This window comes from Cyprinodon tularosa, unplaced genomic scaffold, assembly GCF_016077235.1.
Source record: "Cyprinodon tularosa strain WSP-4 unplaced genomic scaffold, ASM1607723v1 ctg98, whole genome shotgun sequence".
Classification (NCBI taxonomy): domain Eukaryota; kingdom Metazoa; phylum Chordata; class Actinopteri; order Cyprinodontiformes; family Cyprinodontidae; genus Cyprinodon; species Cyprinodon tularosa.
In genome coordinates this window covers 2,927,188-2,940,903 of record NW_024039762.1, presented here as the reverse complement: position 1 = coordinate 2,940,903, position 13,716 = coordinate 2,927,188, and the positions used below count along the sequence as shown (strand labels likewise).

Here is a 13,716-nt window from a genome sequence, read left to right as displayed (position 1 = left end):
AGGCGTGTTCGCCAGAAAGAGCAAGCTGACATCACCACAACACGGATCTGTCCATGTATTAACAGATTTTCCTAGGTGTTCTGTTTTCAAATTTGGTTTGCACAGAGGGAAGTGGAAGCCCAAAATGACCTAACTTGGCCGTGTGGACCTGGCGAACATGTCAAGTATAAACCAAGCTTTTGGCTCTACCAGGTCAATCTGCCGACACAATGATTCAGTGTAAATGCAGTTGCTGAAAAATCAAAGTTTAAAATAGAGTTTTGAATGCAAGATCAAGCACATTGAGGTAAGAAGCTATTTCAAACAACAACATCTTTTCATGTGAAGACATACTTGCTGTTTAATTGAAGCTGTAAAAGCACAAGAGATATCAAGAGCTTTAGGACATGGCAAGAAGACTGTCCATAAAGAAGTTTTATTTCATTTCTTTCAGCCCTAAACAACTGTTTTTGAACATGATAGATTTGAATTTGTTTCATTTTCTTTAGAAATCTATACCATTTTACTACTATAACATACCAAAGTCTGTTTAAATGTAAAATAGTAAAATTCTCATTTGAAGCTGGTTCATGATAAATGATGACTTAACAACATGATGGACAAAAAAAAAAAAAAAAAAATGAAGGCCTTTCTTCAGACCTGCCTATAACCGTACGTTTTCCTCATATCTGGAGCAAAATCTTAAAGGGGAAGCTTGTATCTTTCAGCCTTACTATAATGCACATGAGTGTTACATATTAATATAACCCTAGCCATGTTGCTTTGACAGGGCAAACAATCCAGACATAAAAATCAATCTCAGTCCATCTGGTATCACTACTTTTCCAGAGTCATGTGCAGACCTTTTGTGTGTGCAAACAATCAGTGCAGTTAAATTACTTAACTCACTTAGATGTTACTATTTGGAACACTATAACTCTCTGTACTGGGAGGACCCGGTTGAAACTGATTAAAAGATGTTTTACCAAACACTTGCAAAGTTAAAAGGTGTAATAATACTTTCTAATGCACTGCATATCACCCCTCTAGATTAAGTCCAACATCAGAAAACCACAATATGCCTGATCAGGTACGGTCATCTTTTTTGCTGCATAACAGCAGCTTTAAGCTTACCTCGCCTGCGTGTTGATGGAAAGCTTGGACTGCTATAAGGGAGAGCTGTAGATCACATGACCTATTCTGCAACACAGCTGATCCTCTCTAGTTATAAAGCCAAGTTTGTGAAAAGGGCATCAATGTGCAGCAAGTACTGTATTGACCTAAAAATCATTGAATATAATTTATAATCTTATACCACATAAAACTAGGGTCTAAAGAAATGTATTATCATCATGGAAGTTAATACGACTAATCTAGAACATTAAAACTGCTTGCAGCCTCATTAGGTAATATATCTGTCAATACAATCCCCCAACCAGTTATAATCTAAAAAGAAAAGATCAAGGGAAATTCCTATATGGTATTTTCTCAAAACCAATTGAAACTGTGCTACCACAAAAGAAAAACCCTACAAGAGCTCAATTTTGGAAAGAGGGTGATCCCTGGGCTGCAAGAGTGTAAATTACCTGTAGAAAAGAAGCCCTTATGTTGGAAAAGGGTTTCATTTTTGTATTCTGTTCCTGTGCCCTTATTCCTCTGCAGTGAGCTTGCATTGTTTGCCAATCCTCCTCACACTCAACACACACACTGCTGTAGTCAGAGGGCAGAGGAACCTTTTTTATGCATGGCTCACTGCGCTTATGTAAGAGCGCTACTTAAACTTGGTTACATCATGTAACTGGCAGCAGTGTGTCAGTGGGTCACTGTGCCACATAGCCACTTAACTCTGCACCGTCTTCTTGCTGTAGACATTTATTAGGCATATGAATGAAGTGCTGTTGTTTGCATTTTATCTGATTATAAATATCTGAGATCATACTTGAGTAAAGCCTTTAAAGTATACAAAACATCTTCAAAAAATGTCTAGGTGTTGCTGCGCCTACTGAGTGCCAGTAGGGGGTCTCTGTCTGTTTCTAAGTTACTATGTCTATGTTTTACCTTCTCAACCGGCTCATCTCCAACTCTACATTCTTTCTCCCACATCTGCTTCCCCAGCTGGACAGTCCGTGTGTGTCTTTTTCAGCCTGTTTTGAGAGAAAACACACTCACAAAAACTTGAAGGAAGGGCAGGACCGACCACTCCCACCTTCCAATAGTTCCATGATGAACACAGAGAGAAAGACACAACGGGAGAGGAAGAGAGGGATTGAGGGAGGAGCGTAGCTGTGGCGAGGCCGAGCCCCTCTATGCCTCCGCACACAGAGCGGAGCAGACGCCAGCAGACACACAAACACGCTCCCTCTCAGTTACATCCACAGTCACACACATACAGCACCACCGCCGCTGCCTCCACCAGCACTACTCACACACTCAGACACAGTGACGGCTGCCAGGCTCAGTGGGAAGCAAACCGTCAGGGAAAGAGCCTGAGAAGAAAGAGAAGATCGCCGAGAAGAAGAGAGAAAAGAGTTGGAGGGGCACCTTGTGAATCAGAGGGGATTTTCCTTTTTTGTGAGAGTGCGTCTGGATATCAGCCTTTCACCAAGGATTTTTTCCCCCTCTTTGCTCATCCTCCCTGCAAGACTCCAGCGATATCTACCTATCTATCCTTGGAGCTTAACAAAAGAGGGAGGGAGTGAGGGAAAAAAAACAGTCACAGCTTCAGATCCAGACCACCCTCTCCTCTCCTCCTCCTGTTCTCTCTCTCCGGTTCAACATCCATGTGCAAGTTCATCGCTGATTCCTGTGTCTTGAGGATAGACCAAGAAGGACGCCGTGTGTTCTTCAGGATACAGCTGGGCTCCCGTTGGGATCAGACTTCTCCTTTGATTTAAGAGGGGAAAAGGACTGGATAAAACAGAACAACAGACAGAACAAGAGAAAGAGAGACATTGGAGGAAAAAATTGAAAGGCATGTTCAGGGCACCGGAGAAGAGGAGTGATTCTAATTTCTAAATCACATAGTGTCAAAAAGAGGCAAGCAGAGCGCAACCATTAATTCCACATCCCCCTCTTCCCGCTCCTTTTACCCCCTTTTAGTCCTAAGCTTTAGTTTTCCCTTTTTTTTCTTTCTTTGACCACTATCCTTCTGAATTTTGCTTTTCTAACCCCACACATCTGTCTCCCTAAATTATCCTTTTCTGCTACCCTGGCTTTACGCAATCCAAACCCCCCAAAAGACAGTTCCTTGCAAGATCCGGTCAGACTGAAATCCCATGCACAGTCCATCCTCCTGTCCATCCCGTATGCTTTGCATCTAAAACGCTAACAGCAAGAAAAAAAATCCACTCTCCGAACACCCCCCCTAAAGGATCCAGGCCAGTGGTTGGAAGTGACCATACCGAACCTGTGAGCTACTATCTCCATCCTTCAGCACCTTCAGTTGGATTCTATCTACATGGGAAAACGTTTGGAGCAGCAGCCAATGTACCCCCACTACACCTACTACTACCCCCACTATCTCCAGACGAAGGTAGGACTGTCCAGCCAGTTTGACCTATTTAAACACTCAACTGTGCAAATTTCTCATTTATTCTGTCAATCTTTATACTTCTACTTTTAGAGCTATTGTAAAATATGAAACCCAAATAAACCAATGTTAATCAGTGTTCATGGTCCTCAAGACAGCGACCCCACAATAGTCTAAATGAAACTGTTTCTAGAGCAAATCTTGAAAGGCAGAAAAAGACAGATCTGAGACTGCACTTTAAGTCTTGTGATAAAACTATGTAGAAGGAGTCAGACTATAGTAACTGCTGGACCTGCTTGTGAAGCCAAACCAAACCTTCCCCCATCCTCCAACTGTCTTCTAGCAGGGAGACACCAGTGTCACTCAGCTGGGTCTTTCCTTTTCTTCCCTTCGTGGTGCTTGACCCTGTTCTCTCCTCTCCAACCCCCCCTCAGCAGCCACCAGCTAGAAGTTCAAGTTCAGGGTAGGGGGCCCACACTTCCCCCTTGGTGCTTTTCTTTCACCACCACCACCCCTTATTTTCCCTCTGCCATCAGCACCCTTCATCTATCCCATCCATTGTCCAATTATGGCACGTTGCAGAAATGATTGAACATCAAACACCTCTCAAGTTACCTACAATGCAGAATACTGGGCTTACTTTCTGTTGCTTTTTTAAAAGATTTATTCCAGTTCTTCTACTTATACTTAGATTGGCTGTCTTGATAAATACATTTCACAAATGCACACAGTGACACCCTTTGATGCTCCCACCACCAAGAAGCAGTAAATGGATTTGGAAAGGCCTGATCAATTGCTCCTGCATCGTATCACCTGCCATTCCCCTTTGTCTGCCGTTATTCATCTGGTTTTTTTTCAGGCTCGATAGTAAATGTGAGGAGTTGGCAGTTTCACAGCAATATTTAGCAAATGTGCATGTGTCAGTGGGCAAGGGAGATGGGGTAGAGAAGAAGAAGAGAAAGACAGTGTGGGAGTCGGATGCTGAGAGAATAGAGATCACTATTGAGTGGACATAATGTGGGAAGAGCAGGTAAGAGAAATGATTGCTCAGCTGATAAAAATATGTTGAACCAAGATCCAACCACATTATAGAGTCACAGTTAAGGTGGAGATTTAATAGCAACTTTAAAAGTGAAAATTATATATATATATATATATATATATATATATATATATATATATATATATATATATATATATATATATATGGCAAATGACAAAGCAGCATTGCAAGCATATTCATCACTAACCTCAGCGTATCAATCTCTTACACCTCCAATGTCACCTAATTAGTAAGTACAAATAACCTGTGTGCAATTTTGTCTACTGTTAGATGTTGGGGGAAGTTCTCTGCAGGAAAGAAAATAAAATTTCAATGCCTCTAACTTTTCACAGCACTGCTCTAATCTTCATCAGAAAATAGAAAGACTATATCACAACAGTAAACCAAGACATGGCAATTCACCTCAATTGAAAAGCAGGAAAGAGGAAATCAGGGATTCATCCAAGAGGTTCATTATTATACTGCAGTAGCTGCAGAGATTCAAATCTTCAGTAGTAGAATTTATTGGCACGACAACTCTTAGTTATCCACCTCACTTTATGAAAGAGTGGAACTTGGAGTTTTATCAAGTCATGCAGGGAATTCAGCAAACATGATGTGCAAATAGTTGATCTGGACAGATGAGACCAAATTTTACATTCTGACCCATATATCAGTAAGCAAACTGATACCACACATCACCATTAGAGAAAACACACCATCTTTATTTAAAAGAATTTCAGTGAATGTATTCCCAACCTGTTCAACCACTCATATTATTACTATTTTAACATTTGACATATGAAGTTGTATGTGTTTAAAAAGGACTAAGTGGAGGTTCACACTCAAATATTTCTGCTGCATTTATTAAAGGACAGATGATTGCATAGGTCCCATTTACACTACCCTCTGAAAAGTGATCCGTGCAAAGTTAAGACCGAGCTTGGATCAGTTAACCGTGCTGAGCTTGGTTCCTTAGGACTGTTTACACCACACTAGCATGGTTCCTCGCCTCCTAGTGTTGATCTATGGTATTCAACACTGGAAATCGTGTGGCACGGTAGGGAAGCTAGTATTTTTATGAATGTCTGAAATTTCATGATTACGGATTCTCACTGTAAGGAGATGATGCGGCCTGCTCATGCGCTCTTTGTTATTTGAGAACTGAGCCTGAACTGAACCGTTCCGAGCCCTATTGATGAACTAGTACAAGTGTAGCGCGGTTCGGTTGTGTCTAGCGTGGTCTGGTTCAGTTTTGCATGCCATTTACACTCATGAGTTATGTCGGTTACCGTTCTCAGACCGATCTTGGCACGGTTTCTAAAAGGAAGGGTAAATGGTGCTATATGTGTTGTTGGCAGTGCCATGCTGTAGGAATGCCTATTATAATAAGCACAGGGAAGCAGATTAGAGTAACCTATACTCTACATTGCATCTGGGTGGTGCAGTTGGGGGGCAGGTTTAGAAGAAAAACCCACAGAGAAGCAGTAAAAGTCTTGAGGCTGGGATTTCATCATGAAACAAACCAAAATAATTGTCTAAAAAGTAATAGTTTGGATCAAAGTGCAATTTAATGTTGAGATTAGTGCAGTCAAAGTAAGAACTTGTATGCGGGTCAGCCTGATTCCATGTTTATGATTATGCATATATTTGCATTGTATATCATAAAAAAAAAAGCATTAATGTCAAACATGACAAAATATGACACATATTTCCATGGTTTTTGTTGCTTTTTCAAGGCTCTCTTGTTTTAGAAAAGGGCAACTTAAAAATCAACCAGTGTGGACCCATTTAAATGATTTTAAACGGTTCCATGTTGGAGGACATTTCTGTGGCTCATTAGCTTTCTACATCCCATGCCTCATTGTCACACATTGCTGTTAATGTCAGGTAAAGACTAAAAACTATGATGACAAAAACTTTCAAAGTCAAATGCACCAATAATTACATCCGATTTAAGTTTAAAAAATTAATTGCATTTGTGATTTAATAGCATTTTAAAAAAAGCTTTTAAAATGAATGAATGTGGAATAGAAGTAAACACTTCTCCACGCAACAAAAAAGTCCTGCGACAATCTATTCTGAACAACAAAGCATCCAAGGCCCGGAAAAGAGGAATGTCGAAATAAAATTGCAGTTATGTTTAAAAAATATTGCATTTTTTTTTGGCAAAATTGCAAACCCTACTCTGAATAATGAAACTAGATTATATGCAATTACTGCAATGGGTAAATTGTTAAAGACAAAGTAAGAGGTAAAAATACTGTACTCTGAAATATATTTTTCCACAGTCGAATAAATCAGATAAATTACTTAGAGGATTTTGGCAGTCACATTTGCATATAATATTTTAAAGAGCGTCAACATCTTCCACTCATCCGAAGATCTCCGTCTGCGTTCACATTTAATAAATGGCTGATGTTTTGAGAATGTGATCCAAAAGAACAAACAGAAGCTGGGAGTAATTTCTTAATGCACATCTGGGATTTGGTTGTCAAAAACAACATCTCTAATGACAGGCGTGCCTTTTTGTGTGCTAAACTGGAAGAGTAAACATATAGACTTCTTCTTGACAGCAGAAACTGCTGCTGCTATATTTCTCTTCAAGTGAAAGAAAATCAGTAGAAATTATGAACATCAGATGAAAAAGTGTTTTCTCTTTGGAAAGAATAATTGCTGTAAATAAAACATTTGTTCTGTTGGTTTAGTTTAGGCAGCTTGCATTGTTTTTGTCTTGTAAAAGTGCTGTATGTTTATTCAATTTAATTAAAATAATACTTTATTAATGTCAAAAGGAAATGTTATTGTAACCTTCATGGTGGGTTTCTTCAACAAGTTGTACATTTTGATTGCTGTAGTAAAGAGGGATCTCCTCTAGTGGTCTGTCTTTAAGCAAGCCTGAAGAAGCCTCGGACTGAATAGACTGTTATAGTCTAAGAGGGAGGATGCTCAGGTCTAACCATGATGTTCTTCACTTTATGGAGAACTTCTTCATTTCTTTTTATTCTGTGTATAAATATTACATCTTTTTTTTTTTTACAATTATGATTTTATGTTTGTTTTGTTTTTTCCTTTGCTGATGAATTCCTCATGTAGAGACTATATATTTAACCCTTGCCCCATTTACACTACTTCTCTGAAACCGATCTTTGCCGAGTTCAGACCTAGCTTGGATCACTTAACTGTGCCAAGCTTTGTGCTTTATGACCATTTACACATCAGGCTACTATGGTTCCTTGCCTCTAGTCCACCATACTACAGCTCTCAATGCGGGAATTACGCAAAACAAAAATGGCGGCGCCCATAACATTCACGAACTACAGGGTCCTATACAGATAGAGTCCTCCCTCCAAATTTCAATGAGAGCCTCGGTCTTGGCATTTTCCCAGGTCTCACCACACTCTTCTGCTGCTATTTGTTGTCAATAAGCTGAGAAGAAGTTTGCTTTATGAACAGGTGAAGAGATCTGCAGATTGCAAAGTGGGACATGCCGGAAAACCCACTGAATGAGTCGGTTGACTATAAATAGGAGATGATGCAGTCTGCTCATGCGCTCTTTGTTATCTGAGAACAGAGCCACAACTGAATCTAGTACTAGTTCAAAAGTAGGGCTCAAAGCGGTTCATTCGGGTCTGGCACGGTCCAGTTCAGTTGCGTTCCATTTACACTCAACAGTTATCTTGGTTACCGTGCTCGGACCGTTCTTGGCACGGTTTCAAAAGGGTAATATAAATGTGGCTAATGTCTCTACAAAAATCTCAAAAATGGTTCCACTCTATGTCATTACTGTAGCCTTTGGCAAATAGAAATGATCAACTAATGCGTTTTGTCTTGCTGTGCTACCCTAAGATTTTTATAAACCCCCTGATACACATCAGCACTAAAAAACTGCATAAGCACAAAGTTGCATTCAGGCAAAATAGCCCCCTGCCTAATATAATGTATTTTTGTCTCTTGTTTATTCTTCTACAATACATATTTATTCAGTATTGCTTTAATTTCAATACAGACAGAGATGTATTCTCATATTTGTGTTTTTTTTTACTAAGTCATTACTCCATGAATACATGTAGGAGGGATTACCTCCGGTATTTCATGCGTGCCTGTCACCCAGTGTTATTTGTACAGATGTCTCAATCCCACATGGCTCTCTTGTTTCCATGATTTATCTACATCAGTTCAAGGTCATGTAATTTTTCTTAAGTATCTGCAACAGGCATCTGGCCCAAGCCATCGCTTCATTTCTTACACTCCACCCATACCTCAATCCACCCCTCATCCCACCAGCCCACTCTGCTTTTCTCTCTGCTGTCAAGGTCAAATCAAATTGGATCCTACCTCCACAGAGTGTACACTCACAGCTATGGTTACACTGTTAGGTGTGTGTGTGTGTGTGTGTGTGTGTGTGTCGGTTTCTAAAATGCATTTACAGATTAAAAAAAAAGCTGCTTCTGTATATACTGTTTGAGGCCGTGACTGTACATGAAAAGCCACTGTGCCTGACAATTCATCTGTGAGACTGAATGTATTTAGTCACTTTTGTGTAGATGAAGCACAGGAGCGTATCGTGCAGGTAATATGAGTGTGGGCCTGAGCAGTGACTCCCCCTTGCATGACCCTGTTACAAAGCAGCTTGCTGCCATTAAAGCTCTGTTGGTTCCAAAAGATCAGTCCTGTGTGTGTGTGTGTGTGTGTGTGTGTGTGTGTGTGTGTGTGTTTTACACTAAGTATAACTCAGATATACATCTGCATGGTTCTTGGCAATAGCCTTGTAGTTCAATGTGGCTGTTTTCGTCTGACGTTAAAACTGTATGTGTAGGTGTAAAGTAGATTTTCTTCGTGCGCAGGCATGGATCCAGAGAAAAAAGCTGCATTTATTGTGCAACCTCTGTTCAGCTATTTATTTTGTTTTGCTGATGTGTTTTGCTCACATTTGACCTGCTATGCCATGTTAAACCCTTCTGTCATATTTTTTTTTTATCATATTATGAACAATTTATGATGCATAAAATAAAACAAAAAATATGCAGTGTAAAAAAAAAGACATCTATATGTATATAATTAGAGTTTTGATTATCCTGTAATAATTGAGCTTAATTCACGTCTTGTTTTTTGTTTTTTATGTTTACTCCTGGATAGGTGTCAAAACATCTTAAAAGAAAATGAGTGAAAATCCGGTTTCCTTCCAATTTAAGCCGGTTTTTGGGTTGCCATGCTCCGATGACTGAGAATTCACAAATACACCTTGTTTAATATTTTATCTTAGTATGGCTAGTGTTGTTCATTTCTTTGTTTTGTCTATGCTTGGTTAATCCTCGCGTTTCTGTATACCTTAGATTTATGTTGGATACCCTCCCATGCCCTTTTTTCTCTGCCTCTGTTAATTATTCTCCCTATCCCTCTGCTCTCTGTCCTCATCATTCTCAGCTGTTGCTCATTTCCGCCTGATTGCTCTCACCTGCTTTTCCTCCTCACTCTCCACTGTATATAAGCTGCCTTGCTTTCAACTGTTTTCACAAATAGGTGCTATAGTTATCCATTCTTTGCCAAATAGTTAAAAATCCAGTTTGATTGAAAGTAGAGTACTTGACAATCACATTCAATTCTCCCAGATTCTAAAATGGATTTTGGTTAAGGCTTCAACTCAGGGGTGCTTTCAAAAAAGAGCTACTATCCTGTAACTTTTAGATGCATCTCTTATCTAGCATAATTGAAACTTAAATCTCAATCCCCTCATTTAGCTCAGCAGAGGTGTGGTAACGAGACAGTCATTTGATTCAGGTGTGATAAAAATGGTTGCATCAGAAAGTTGCAGGATAGTAGCTCTCGAGGACTGGATTTCAGCACCCCTGCTTTAACTGAACCCCTTTAATACATAGTTGTGATTTGTTCTAAAGTAGCTCTGGCTAAATGTGTAGCCTTTTGCTCATTTAGGAAAGTTAACCTCAACTTCAAGGTTGTTGAAGACCCTCCAGGTTTTTTTTTAACAGGACTGTTATATATTTATGATTTTTCCATTAACTTTAAACAGATTTCCTGCTTCTCAAGAAAAGTACGGCAACATCAATGTCGGCTGCTGCTCTCTGAAACAGGGAAGGCTGCATGGTGTTAATTAAATCCAAATGTCACGTATTGTATTAACATGATACACATGAAACACATTACTACAACAGGTGAAAATAGCTGTCCTGAAGAGCTCTGAAATAATAAACTCCAGAAACCACAGCAAGAGCTCCCCACGAGATGACTTCTCTGACTTCACTTTACCCTCTTAACTCATGAGGAAAACCTCCTCATTGTTTGGCCACTGTCAGTCAAAAGTCCTTAAGTATGTTTGCCAATCAGCAATTAGCAGCCAGCTTCATGACCCGCCCCTGCTTCATAGAAGGGTTAGCCTCACTGGAAGGGACGTTTTGTTTTTTTCCCCCAGCAGTTTATTGTCATCACGCTGTCACAAGCACAGGGCAATGAAATGAACTCTCTGCATTTAACCCATCCCCTTGTGGAGCAGTGGGCTGCCATTGTGCAAAGCCCAGGGAGCAGTGTGGAGTTAAGAGTATTTGCTTAGGGACCTATAGTGGCATTCCATGGGAATGGGGCTTAAACTCAGAACCTCAGGATTCCGGGCTGCAACTCCCCTGATTCGATAACACGCCAATTTTGGCGTGGTTTTTGGCATGTTGTCCAATCCGGGCTCTACTTTCTCGCTTCTTACCTCAATAGACCTCAACTGGGATTTCTCATAATGGCTGAAAGGCAGTCCTGCTGATCCACAGCAGAGGGGTCATTGTGTTCGAGAGTAGACTAAACAACTGATTAATGCGCAAAATACTCATGAAATCAGGCTCATTTTTATGCATATTTAATGCAGTTTGACTATATTCAAGAAGTTTGACAGTGCATATTTTACCAATAATTTTACTTAATTTACCGGGGAGGTTTGGCCTCCATATATTTCAATGAGAAATCTCTGCTGGTGTACATTATGATGCTAATGAGACCATGGTGTACTTTGGCGATACTGTTTTTAAAATAATATGTATTGTTAGTTTTCTGTCACTTATAGGATTTTACATGCTGCCCTCAGGCTTCAGATTTGATCATCAGATTAGAGTGTCTTCTTTAACATGTTTGTTGATCTTCTAAGATTTGGAAAGATAATGGGTTTTGGATCGCTATAAATTATAATTTGATAATGCCTTTAATATAGCCTTTTTAATAGACTCTCCCTTCCTTTGGTGTCAGAGTGCAGCAAACTGAATACAAATGCAAAAAATTAAAAACATGTACACGTGTGGACAAAATTATTACCCCTCATTTATTTAAAAAGAAAAACCCACAGTCGTCACAGAGATAACTTGTTTTGTGACAAAACAATTGATAAATACAAATTCTATGAAAATAAACAACTGAAAGTCAGACATTGCTTTTCATCATGCTTTAATAGAGTAATTAAAAAATTAACTCATGAAACGGGACATGGACAAAAATATGTTATACTTAACTTAATATTTTTTTGCACAACCTTTTGAAGCAATCACTGCAATCAAACGATTTCTTTAACTGTCTTATGAGACTTCTGCTCCTCTCAGCAGGTATTTCATCCCACTTCTCATGAGCAAACTGATCCAGTTGTGTCAGGTTCAAAGGGTGTATTTTCCAAACAGCATATCGTAGCAACTTCCAAAGATACTCAATAGGATTTAGGTCAAGGCTCTTAGAATATCACTTCAGAACAGTCCAGTGTTTTCCTCTTAGCCATTCTTGGCTGTTTTTAGCTATGTGTTTCAGTTAATTATCCTTTTACAACACCCATGACCTGCGACTGAGACCAAGCTTTCTGACACTGGACAGCACATTTCTCTCTAGAATCACATGATAGTCTTCAGATTTAGTTGAACTTTAATCTCTTTAGAAAGTTTTTTGGGGCTCTTTTGCCATTGTAATTACATTGCATGCTGGCTACAGTCCCATTGATCTAAAATGTCTGAATAATATGTGCAAATGTGTCAATTCTACACCAAACTGCCTAGAGATTACCTGATAGCCATTACAAAGATGACTCTCTAGAGTTTTCTTTCCAATCTCTTGAGGCACTTTCCTTCGCTTTCTCTGGTCCATGTTGAGTGTGGTACACACCATGTCACCGAACACCACAGTGACTAACCATAACTCTATATATACTGTAGGTCCACTGTCTGATTACAATATTGTAGACCAATGTGATGCTAACCAATGCACAAACCTTGATTTAACATGTCCCTTTGGTTGCATAATGTTTTTGTCTATTCAAGAGGTACAATTCTTTTGTCCATGTCTATTTCATAAGTCTATTTTTTTATATATTTACATTGAATGTATGGTTATAAACCAATATCTGAACTTTATTTGTTCATTTTAATCGAATTTGCATGTGTTATTACTTTTGTCATACTCTAATCCTTTATGTGGCTATTGGTTTTTTTTTCTTTCAATAAATGGGAAGTACCAACAATTTTGTCTCTGTTTGCATTATTTTCTCCTCACTTCCACTCTGTTACATTCTACCTTATGAGGATCATTCATATTAAATTAAAAAATATTAATATTAATAAAAAAATGTAGGTCAGCGGGGTCAGAATCAACTTCAAAAAACTGCTTAACTCTTTATGCGAGAAGGGGAATGAACCTTTTCCTCTCTTATTTAATGTCAATCTTCAGAAATACTTGCTTTCTTACACAGGCAAACATGACACAACCTTCTGATGAATGTAGTTATGAAACGACTAGCTTAAGCCAACAATGATAAGCCAGTCAGATGACAGAGGCTGGGTAAAAGAGTTGCTCTCTAACACATGTTTGCTCATGCCTCCAAAATGGGCTATAGGTTGACTCAGTGTACATTAGCAGGGAGTGGGGAGGGACGGCATGTTCTCTTGCATGAGCTCAATGCTCCTTAATCATAACTATAAGAGAGTAGGAGGGGATCAGTGGAGGGCTGATGCTTGCATACTCCTTTATGATTTAAGTAAATCTATTCCGGGGTTACAAGAGATTCTTGGGATTTCCTAATTGCCGGATGAGCTGCTTTCAGTTGGGTTATTTCTGATGTACACTCTCTTCCTCACCAATCATAAGCAATTACTGAGTGAAAACATCTTACCAGTAAAAAATTATAAGCATATTG

At 39.2% G+C, this 13,716-nt stretch overlaps 1 protein-coding gene across 3 annotated transcripts in view; it reads left to right on the top strand.

The window, feature by feature from the left end:
• Window positions 1-2,279: 2,279 nt before the first annotated feature.
• LOC119777092 (RNA-binding motif, single-stranded-interacting protein 3-like) overlaps window positions 2,280-13,716 on the top strand; it is a 180,883-nt gene continuing 169,446 nt past the window's right edge. Inside the window, exon 1 of one of the 3 annotated variants that reach the window (XM_038275882.1) lies at window positions 2,280-3,511. In XM_038275882.1, the coding sequence (XP_038131810.1) occupies window positions 3,437-3,511 (75 nt within the window). In that variant the 5' untranslated portion in view covers window positions 2,280-3,436. The remainder of the gene's footprint in view (window positions 3,512-13,716) is intronic. The other 2 variants (XM_038275881.1, XM_038275880.1) reach the window with 2 other exon arrangements.